General features: G+C 31.5%; 1 protein-coding gene across 1 annotated transcript; it reads left to right on the plus strand.

The window, feature by feature from the left end:
* Positions 1–7,456: 7,456 nt before the first annotated feature.
* LOC140955433 (uncharacterized) lies at positions 7,457–10,715 on the plus strand. The gene is made up of 5 exons (XM_073408352.1): positions 7,457–7,613; positions 7,743–7,796; positions 8,750–8,874; positions 8,961–9,173; positions 10,561–10,715. Exons 1-5 carry the CDS (start codon positions 7,595–7,597, stop codon positions 10,582–10,584), a joined length of 435 nt encoding a protein of 144 aa, XP_073264453.1. The 5' UTR covers positions 7,457–7,594; the 3' UTR covers positions 10,585–10,715.
* Positions 10,716–11,917: the final 1,202 nt, after the last annotated feature.

Raw genomic sequence — 11,917 nt, forward strand, 5'->3', positions numbered from 1 at the left:
GCTTAGTATTTGTACTACAATTTTTAAAAATGTAAATTTAAAAACACTCTTGTATACAAATATTTTAAAAAATAATATTTACTATAATTTCAAATAAACACGTGCAAAAAAACTATTTATTCTTGTTGGGTATTAAAAAGCCAATGACTATATACTGTGTTTCAATCAATTATTGGCACACTTTTCAATTTATTTACCAAATAGAATTGGAAAGCAGCTAGCTACCGAACAAAGTGGAATATGAGTACAATCATTTGAAATTGATTTCGATTAGCTATTGCTTTGGAACTGAGTTCCTTCGGTCTTGATTTGCCGAGATTGAAGCCATTAATTAATTTGTAGTTGGAGGACCCGAACACTCATAAACGATGATGAAAAACAGTCATTTTATCTAATTAAATGTAAAAACAAGCCATTAATTAAGCTTTTTAAAATAAGCTAATATATTTGGTATTTACTAAAGTATTCCCTGTAATACATGTTATAATTATGCTTCTTAAAATATAAGAATATTTTTGTCTAATTTAATGTCTTGATATAAAGCTCATGATTTTATATATTGTTATAGATATTTCATGTTAGTTCGTATGATGCTTTCTTTCCCAATTTCTTCTTGAGCTAGATTCCTTATTCAAATAGAAAATTAAAATTTTAGGTTTTGTGGTAAAAGAAACCTCATGGCTACAAAATCACTTTTAAATGCCATTAAATTTAAAATTTGGAACTCGAAGGGCAGGTCGTTTATGTGATTGGCTCCTATTTTGAGTCCTGCTCACTAATTAAGTTTTGTGGAGTTCTCGAGCGTTTTTTTTTTGTTTTTTTTTTAAAATAATATTCGATATAAATATATTAAAATGATTTAAAAGTAATAGAAAAATTAATTTAAAAAAACTTAAAAATATTTAAAGTTTTTTGGTACTCTTTCTCGGACAAGAGAAATGTACGATTTTTCCAACACCAAGCAATGTAATATTTTAATTTTCCAATTAAATATCTCGGTCGGCAAGTCCTCGTGTCCACACACTCACACAAAACTAAATTTATCTCCTCACATGAAGTCTCCGCCAATGAGTTTGTTCTTTTTCTATTTTACACCCAATCAAGGCATCGCACCATGCAGGAATAACTTTCACATGTGCTTTTGACTATTTTTAATTATTATCAAACACCCACTAAATTTAGAATTTCAAATATAAAATCTTAATATAAAAGTCACATTTTCTTCCTTTTCACGTCCTCACTCACATGTATTCATTCAAAATACTGATTACACCATTAATAATTCTGTAAAAACAAGCACTGTATTCTTGGATTCCCACACGCATATCTCTTGTCATTGGATTATAAATGAGAATCCAGTTCTTAATGTTTAAGCTGTCCTATGAGATACCTTAACAGCGCATCTCGTCTTTCTATATTTCTAGCGTGCTTTCTTCCAAGGAAAGCATTATCGATAACAGCCCCACTGTACTGTTTTTTTATGCTGGGTCTGCACAGACAGTCTACCGGTAATTAACCAAGAGACCTGCAGATGGTGGTTCATATATCCAGGAAGCCTTCGAACATGTATATTTATCTGCAAGTAGTATATTTCCTGTCCATAGTTAACTTACAGATCTTCCTAGTATATTTCCTGTCTCCTGTCCATAGTTAGCTTAAAGATCTTCCTAGTATATTTCCTGTCCATAGTTAACTCACAGATCTTCCTCTTGACTTCTAACTCTCTCTGCTACTCTCGCTTCTCCAAGGCGCAGGAAGGCAAGGATGTATTTCTCCGGTACTGCAAGATCCTCTTTGCCACAGCTAGAAGAAGATGTGTGAGCTCTAGAACGTCCTCGGAGATGGAGCTGCTGGGGGTGAGAGAAACCTCTGCCGGGACGACAAGATGCAAAGAAAGAAACAAAACGTGGTCCGGTACTATGTGGTTTGAGAAAACGGACAGCACTAGATGCCCAAATTGCGAAAAGCAGCCCTTTCCTGTCTGGTGATATGCACAGTGAAAGGAAGTGTGATGCTCCATTTGAGAGGTACAACTCTAATCTGACAAATTATAGAGGTAGCCTTATCCTCTATAAGTGCTAATTAACCATATCATTTCCAGCACAATATTCTTTGATCTGACTGATCTTGGGAGTTAGATCGATGTAGCTTTCTCTCTTATGTTTTCTCAACTCTAATTGGACTCTCCCATTGCAAAACTCCCTCTGCTAGCGCTTACTTTTATTTTAGATCCAAGAGTGACGGTGTGGGTAATCTGCAAATTGTCCTCCCTGAAGTTTGGAGGTTGTTTTCATAAGCAAACTATTTATCGAAGTCGTTTTAAACTCAATTATCAGTTTTTTTTTTTTTTTCACTAAACAGTTCTCTATCAGCTATTTCTCTAGGGTTGATAACAATTTCTCCTCGTCGAGTTTAAGGTTATTAATTTAGGTCGTTTTACTCGTAATCCATAAATTATTAATCTCACTTGTATTTATTATAAGTTTTATTTATGGACTAGTTTACCTTTTATCTTTAGTATAACCACGAAATATTTTATTTCAGCGTAATCAATGATGTCTTAACCAAATTTTTAACTATTTTATTTTATTTTATAAAAATAATAAATAATAAAATAAATAAAATAATAAATTGAAATTTGGACCAAGACAACATAAATTGAAAGTTTAGAGGCTTAATTGAACTTGAAATTAGTTTAATCAAAGGCTTAATTGAAGAAATATCAAAGGTTTGGATGATTCGGGTTAAAATTATAAGAAATTAAAGTTCAATGATCATTTTGTAAATGGCACTATCAATTACAATTTATCCAGGGGCTTGATTACAAATTTTCATAACTTCAATGACCAAATCTTAAATACCCGCTGTCGAGTAGAAAATGGCGTCCTGTCATGAAAATGTTTACCGCTTTCTTCCTCGCCCAAAGGAGACCTTTTCAACATGAAATATGTAATTGCAGATTGTGGGACATGATGCAGTCCAAGTCTCTTGTTTCTCTCAAGAACGCATGGACGAACGTGGCTCACTCCCAAGATCATTATCAACGTTCTCTGATTTTATAAAAGCCAGAGAAAGAACAAACGCCAGGGGGGGGAGAAAGGGAGAAAGAGAACCAGGAGAGGGGAGAAAAACAGAGAAAGACAAAAAAAAACAAGGGAGCAGCCCAGGAACAGACACACAGGTGAAGAAGGAGAAGAGAGAGAAAGAGAGACCGAGAGAGAATACTGGAGAGACAGAAACAGAAAGAAGCATTGGCCAGACAACGCAGGAGCGCCAACCTCGTCTCCGGTTATACCACCCGGTTACACACTCCCCCCTGAACAGACGGACGCGTAGGGGAACAGAAAAGAAAAAAAACAAAGCCAAACACAAAGACTAAAACGGGAAAAGAAAAAAAAAAAAAACCAGAGGAGAAAGCTTCCATTCAACCAGCAGCACCTAACATCTTCATCACAATCATTAATGTCCTGAGCAGAGGAGACGCAAAAGGAAGACAAATAAAAGCAGTAGACGAGAGTCACCACTAGCGTTGTAACCATCTTCGTTGTCTCCAGAAGCAGCAGCTCCAGAGCTCCATCTTCAGCAGCCACTGCACCAGAAACAGGGTACTCCAGGAGAGAAATACAGGGATGAACCGGGGAAGAGCAGGAAGAATAGAGGAAGAACTGAAGAGGAGAGTAGCATTGACCCGTAAGCTTCGCCATCGCCGTCGTCCCCAAGCGCCAGCTCCGCTTGACAAATAATTGCCTTTTCACTGTGCAAGTAAGCTTCTTTGATTCTTCCCCGCTTGACAAATAATTGCCTTTTCACTGTGCAAAGCATGTTTGAGTAATTCACGCATGCACGCACAGTGACCGAGCTGGTCATTGGCTTGGACGGTGATTGGTCTGGTCACTGATTTGGGCTAATAACCAAACTAGGCTTGTTGTACCTAGCCTTAAAAAAATAAAAATAAAAAATATATGTATGTATAAAAATAAATTTATTTTAATAATTTATTCACTAACAATTTCAGTCAATAATAAAAATATGAATTTAAATTTATTTTATTTTTATTTTTAGTTATATGATATTTATTAATGCCAGAGTTAGAAATATCCATAATTAAATATTCATTAACGCTGCAGTTAGAAATATTACAAGCAAACCATCATAGCATAAACTAATAAACATTTAACAATTTAAGACACAATCAACAATGCAGTCTACCTCGGGCAAGATATTTAAGGGATGATAATATCTTTCTTTTTACGTAATCAGTTCATACCATAGAATCTCTGTTAACCAGTTAGAGTTCTTAATGACTATAATTCTAAGTGACGACTCCTTAAATAAGATATTTTATTATCAAAGAACAAGATGCTTGAAATCTGTTCTTTTTAATAATTTACTTTTAAGACCGTCGTGATGTCCAGGTATTACAAATGGAAACATTAAAATTCAAAGAAAAATAAAATTCATAAAAATTGAATTTGTTAAAAATTTTATAACTCTATTATATTTTTTTCAAAACAATATTTTATTTGTGGCATATATATTTAGAAACATCAACAAAATTCTTTTAACAAAACAAAATGCAGTACAACAATTTTTCTTTTCAAACAAAAATTAAATTTTGATGGTAGATAATGCTAGAAAAAAGATCAAATTTAATTATCATTAAAAAAGAAAGACCTTTTAATTTTTATCTATATGTTCTAGATATAATGGAAACTTTTAAAAAAATTATTTGTGAAAAACTTTAATTATCATCAATTGAGGAAAATATAATCATGGTATATATTTTATTATATTTAAGTAATAAAAGTAGTATACTGAGTGAAATTAACATACTATTAATTTTTAATTTTAATTAACCATTGAGGTTTCGAGTCATTTTTAGTTAATTCATTAAAAATTGGCATGGTTCGGTGCTTACATCAATTATATGGTAAGAAATTTGTTTAACTAAACCACTTTGAGATGTTCGATTTTCTTGGGCCTATAACTCCTTTAAGATAAAGCCCATCAAAGGTTTAGAAGGTAAACCTAGGAATGTTAGGTCCAGGGATATGGAAAAATGGACTTCCGTCTTCATTTATCAGAATTATGGAGGTTGAAGTTGAGGGCGGTAAAAAATCATTTGTTTTTGCGGTTTAATATGTTTTTTATTTTAAAAATATTTTTGATATGTTAATATATATTTAAAAAAATACATTTTAATATATTTTTTAATTAAAAAGTATTTTTATAAAAGCAACTTGCATCATATTATACATGTTTGTGCAATTTTTAAATAGATATCTAAAATGGTTCATATGGTTTTTTTTTTCCTTTCTAAAATTACCTTGTCAGACTTTGTTTGATAAACATACGATAATTTATTTTTTATATTTTATGTATTTTATTTAATAGAATTCAGTCATTAAAAAAAATCATCTACACCTCTGCCTCCTCCAATGAAGGTAGATATAATGGATTAAAAATTAACTAGATGACTGCATGAAAACAAAGACAGACTTAAAGGGCACACTCCAGTTTCTTGGAACTTCAATGCCATCCCTAGTCGCGCCGCAAGTTTTAACAGCCCTTTTTTTTTCAGATAAAATAATATTTTATTATTATTTTGATATAAATTAAAAATATATATTATTTTAATTAAAAAGTAATAAAAAACAATACCTATAACAATCATGAACAGAACTTGAAATGGGCCTGTTCTGGAAGCACTTGTAGAGCCCAATATCTACTCTTTTTGTGGGGCAAATAATAGGATTATCCTTCAGGCAATCATCTAATCATTAGTCAATGTCTGACTAGATTATTCCCAATAATATTCCTCCGTGGTCGTACTTTAAGAAACTACATTCGTCCTTTTCCCCTTTTCTTTGAAAAATTATCCTTTTCAGCTTCCATCTGTTATATTTATTTATTAAGAAAAAAAACTAAAAGTGACGAGACATCTCTTGTAGACTCTGAGAGAGACCATCTTGATTCATGATGCTTTCTTTTTCCCACCCTCATTTCTCTCTGTTTTTTTTTTTTTTTTTTTTTTTTATGTGATGCTTTAATATTACTTTGATTTGAGACTGATATTAATGATTTGTCTTTTATGTCCACGTGTAAGGATTTTATGATGTATTGAAATTATTCAGTCTCTTATTTGATATTTAACTTGATAACATAAAATTTAATTTTATTAATTTAAAAAAACTAGAGTTTCGGAACTGAATTTAAATCTTAAAAAAAATTATTCATTTTTTTGTTGTTGTTAGAATCATGAACTAATTTGCATGATCATGGATGAAGTTCAAGTCACTTTTGTATTTCTACTTACTCATTTAAAAAAAAAAAAATCCAATTTTATTTTTCATCTTGATTTAGGGTGTTTATGTAGTATTTATTTTTTTTATATACAATATTTATGATGATTTTCAAGCATCTTATAATCTAAATTTCTGTGGATTTTTTTAGTGAATTTCATATTAAGTACAATTTTCCCGTTTTCATCTCTTGCAATTACTTTTTTCCCTCTTATTACTTCTTACAATTTCTTCGATTTATATGACATCTGTTCAACAATTAATGATTAATGAGTTTGTTAATAACACAGCATATATGAATTTTCAATTCTTTCACCTGTAAATGAAAAAACTCAACTATATTTAAATAATCCTGCTATCATTGTTTTTGTAGTGACGTGTAAGATTTTGGTTTTAAACTCTAGTATTTTAAATTAAATTAAGAAATATTTGAAAGCCAACTTAACCTAAAACAATTGCAAAAATACTATTATAAATATGCTTAAACACATGTAAAAATAAATTGCAAACTTATAATTAACAAAAATAATATAATATAAAATAAAATTATAAATATAATATTTTTACCGCAACTCAAAATTATGACGCATGATATTTTTAAAATTTCGCGTTTATGAATCTTGTCTAGCGCAAACCATGTTATATCAATTTTTTTTTAATTATTCATGCTATTTTTGTTTTTTTAAAAAAAGAGGTTAAAATCACAACTATTTCTCAGGTCACAAAGGCGGCTGACTTGAATTAATATTTATATTTTGGAGCTAAAACACACCCACCAGTAATATTAAACAATTCTGTTAATTTCTTCACTGCGAACTGTCAGCGGGATGATAAGATTAATTGGGATCGTGGTAACAGCTATGATGATTTGAAGTATTTTTTATTTAAAAATATATATTAAAATATTTTTTTTATTTTTTAAAAATTATTTTTAATATAAAAAATAATTTAAAAATATATATAAAAAATTAATTTGATTTTTTTTTTAAATGTAAGAGAACGCGATTTCCACGCGCTCCCACTCAGGGCTCCATGCGTTTACCGAACGTCATATCTTGTTTTATCCCTGCTCTCTTGCGATTTGGTCCCATCGCAGCTTTTTTTTTTTTTTTTTTTTTTTTTTTTATGATCCCACTGGTGCTATATCAGCGAGTCATAATTTAGTGTATCATAATTTATGTTTCTCTGCTCCTCTAAAAGACAGTTCAGTCCTCCCAGAAGCACACCGGCGCTCATTATCTCCTCACGCGCCGCCTATTTCTAGCCCACAACCTGCAGATCTGGTAGTGAACATGAAAAGAGAAGCTAAAGGTGTGATGTTCTCAGCTGCTTGATCATCAACCTTATCAACTGATTTTACTCTTTCTCAAAATATTGTATCATTTCATACCTTTTAAGGTTGATCCTTGCTTCTTTTCTCTCTCTCTCAATTTTCGGCAGATCATATCAAAGAAGAACATCTGATGTCTAACTTAAAGTTATCTGATTCAGAGGGTAAGGGTTTTTCTTCCTCTTTTATAATCTTCTCAATATATAACATATTAGATCAACACTTGCTGCCACTCTTTCTTTGTTTGTGCTGTGCAAAATCTATGCGAAACAAGCTATAATAAGGCATATAAAGATTTAATATGATTTTACAAAATCTACTTCATACAAAATTCATTGATAAATACTGAAAATTGCCGCCGTTAAAAAAATATATATGAAAGAAAACTCTAAAAAAAACCACCGATTCTTTTTCTTAAAATCTAGGGTTTTATTTAGGGTTTACGTTGTTTCAAGCCTGAAATGAACAGCTAACTATGCAAATCTACCATAGAGGTGGCACAGTTAATGCATTGATTTACTTAACCTTTACATCAACTGACAAAGCCTTGTCAGGTCAATTTAGGGTTTTAATTTGATTGTCTACAACACTGTCATTGATATTAGCACGTATCCATGAAAATAAAACCTTCTCATGCATCGAAGGATATACTTGTTGGTTTTGATCACATTTTCAATGTGAAAAAGACTATCACAAGCTAACCAAAAATTCTAACTAGTTTCTGTTGTTATTCACTACACATTAAAGCATCCATGTATATAGGGAAAAAAAGCTAGTTGCCTCCGGTTAGCATATGATAGTCTGCTTCAAAAGTTTGATCATCCACAAATTTAGCCTTTAAAAAAAGGTAGCTCTAGGTTTTTTTCCTTCTTAACCTGCATGCGTTTTTAATTATTTAAGCATCTGATAACGTGGGCGAATGATATATATCCAAGGATTTAAAACTTCTCAATGTTGAAAGGGATTTGGTTTATGAGAGAATTAAATGCCGCAAACCCTAACTAGTTTAATTAAGCTTTGCGTAGCTAATTTTATTTTAATCGGTACAATTAATGTTTCTTTAAGAAATTCTAGATATCCCTTTCAAGGTTTGAGCTTCTAAACTGGAATTATACAGATGGAGATGGAAACACGTTCCCCCCGGGGACATCCATCGATGCTGTACCCTCGAGCAACTTGAATGCTGCTTCCAAAAAATTGAGAAAAAGAAAAATTGGCACGAGCGATGGTGGAAAACAGCAGGTGTGTTGACATTAACCATCTGTACGTACGTATAAACTTCTCAGTATTGATGTTTATTTCACCATATTTCACTATTTATGGTGCAGAAAGTGAAGATCGACAACAAAGTTAAATTTCACGAGGTTGGATGCAAGCGTATGAAGAATGAAAACACTTCCATGGAAGCTGAGAATGAATTGATGATGGAGAAATGTGCTCGGGAGTTAAATGATCTCAGTCGTAAAAGGCAAACTGTGGAGTACTTGAAGGAAAAATGCAATGAAGAGACCGCTGTAATTGCAGAGCTTTGCATGATACTGGTAATTAATTAGTAGCTTCTTCTCTCTTCCTTCGCGCGCTTTCGTTTCATCAATCCACTAATATGCACCTCTTAATTAATTGTCATCATCTTTATAATTTATTTACGACAAACTGCTAGGATTTTGTTCATGGCATCAACTTATCTTTCTTATTTTATTCCGGTCAATATGGCTTGCCAGAAATGATCTTGTCTTTGTTCGAAAATAACATGGTGGTGAAGTATGAGATTAAAAGGATACGTATTTTGAAACTGAACTCTGATTAACTTAATTACTTTTATACACAGACTCGTGTTTATAATACTCTTAATTAGTAATTAAATACACAATCCTTCCAACAATACGTTCTATTACATTTCCCTTATTAACACAAATATTAGATGAAATAACATGTACCATATTAATACAAACACTAGATTAAATGCAAAATAATTATATGGATAACACATGAACTTAATCTAGATGCATTCATGAATCATTACTAGCTAGCTAGAGTACAGGTTTATAATCCTAGATGCTTAAAAGAACATATCATTAGTGTTTAATGCACATGCACTTAGAAGAACTAGTCTATGGATAATAATGTGTTGGGGGAGGTGCAATCAGAAAAGCATATCTCTTAATTATAATATATATCATTGATAATTTATTACTGCTGTAAAACATAAATCTCGTACACAGTCCAAAAAAGCTAGAACTCAAGGAAGGTCTATGTTTATATGGGCTTGGGTTATGAATACTCAAAACCCTAATTGAGTTGGGTTTGGATAACAAAAATCCATACTGAATAAGATTTGGATAGAAATTTTGGATTTCAAGTTTGGATATGGATAATGCAAAACATGACTCATGGTATCTATTGCTATTCCTTTTCATGTCTGGTCTTTTCTGTATCTTGGATCACAATATCTATTGTGCAATGTACTTTTTCTTCCTTTTGGATTTCAATATTTGCAATTAGCTTGTTTTGGGCTTTTTAATTTCTATCTTTTATTTTACATACATGCTCTGGTATGCTGCATGTCCTACTAGATTAACCTAGCTCTCGTATCATTTTGATAAAAAAAAAAAATGATGGTGAGATAAGAAAACCATATATTCTACCAATGGCTTTAGATATCTTCTCGAGCTGTTTTCTGTCATGATTGGTTTCTGGGTTTTTTCCTTGTCATGTTTGGTTATGTGGTTTGCTCCAAAACAGAGCAGCTTGTTTTGATCAAACATGGAAGCCTCTATATGTGTTTCAATTATTAAAATTGATTTATTCATAAAGATAAAAGGGCTTATTATTTGAGCCGGTTTGAAAACGTACCCAAAGACATTTGTCCATAGGAAGACTAATTGTTAACCCAGATTAATTTACACTGCGTCCTTATTTATTTTGCAGATAAACAATGGCAATGAAATGTGATTGAGCTTCGAGAAAGGATAGAGCAACTGGAGACAACCCGCCCCCAACTGCTGGCAGGAATTGCTGAATTATGAAGACCAATCCACTTCAGGTGAACATGGATTTCATAACTGTGGTCGTCTGGCGATCCGTTCGGTCATGTTTAGATATCCAAGGACGAGGGAGTGGTTGGTTTGGTTTGCTTATGTGTGTACTATTTTCTTTCAAGTTGTGTGTAACATTTTATATGTCGACTCTATCAAACAATTGTACATGTGTGCTTAAAGTTGTGTGTAACATTTTCTACGTCGAATATATCGAACTTAAGTTGTGTGTAACACTTTCTATATATATCGAAATTATGTGTGTTTAAAGTTGATATATGATGCTGTTAAACTAATTGAGATTAAATACAAAACGGAGGCTAGAATTCTGAATAATTTGTTTATTATGAATGCTTAGTCTTAACCTAAATACAAATAAAGTATATATAGGTTAAACTGAAAGTAATATTCTATCCTTAATAAATAAGACAACATAAATATTATTTAACAGATGCAATCTCAATAATTTTGCACTGCACTTGAGTTGACATACTTGTCATATATATTTCTTGAATTAGCGTGTGGAAATCAATGGGGAGGAATAATGGTAGAGCCAATTTTCTGATGTGCTTTTGGGATTTCAATTGCAAGTAAGCTTCACGGAAAAGTTCCATTCTAAGATTTATGCATTTAAGAAAGTAATAAAACATTGTTGATTATTGATTGTAAAAATCTCCCTCAGTTTTAAAGCACCCTTACTTACAAGGTCCATTAAAGAGGGGACATATAAATCAAGATAGAATTTGGAATGAAGAACAGATTGACGGGTGCTCATGAAGGTGAATTTAGGATCATCTTGTTTCTAGCTCGAATACATTCTTTCCAGTAATATAAAGGTGAATTCTTGAAAAAAATTAAAAGAAAAACATAAAATCAATAAAAAAAACCCTTTGATCTAATCCATAACTTAACCTAAATTTAAAATTAAATCATGTAAAAATTACATGATTAATCTAAAAATAACTCAAAAAATTATTAAAAAATATATAAATAAAATTTTTAAAAAACCTTCACCATTCATCCATAAAAATTGATGAATTTAGAATAAATATATATCTAGCTATAAACTTAAAAGAGTGTTAATTTAATCAAATTAACTCATAAGTTTTATCGAAGCACAATAAAAGAGAAAATGAGTCCTTACATGCGTGGAAGATTGGACTTGAACCATGGCACTGTAAATTCTACCTTCACCTCCAAATTCTGCCCAAGATTCGTATTTATACCATTAATTTCCACATTATGGAATT

Source organism: Populus alba, chromosome 3, assembly GCF_005239225.2.
Source record: "Populus alba chromosome 3, ASM523922v2, whole genome shotgun sequence".
Taxonomy (NCBI): Eukaryota; Viridiplantae; Streptophyta; class Magnoliopsida; order Malpighiales; family Salicaceae; genus Populus; species Populus alba.

Coding starts and splice junctions, on each gene's coding strand:
- LOC140955433 (XM_073408352.1), top strand. Junction 7,797..8,749: donor AAAGTTATCTGATTCAGAGG/GTAAGGGTTTTT, acceptor GGAATTATACAG/ATGGAGATGGAAACACGTTC. Junction 9,174..10,560: donor CAGAGCTTTGCATGATACTG/GTAATTAATTAG, acceptor TTTATTTTGCAG/ATAAACAATGGCAATGAAAT.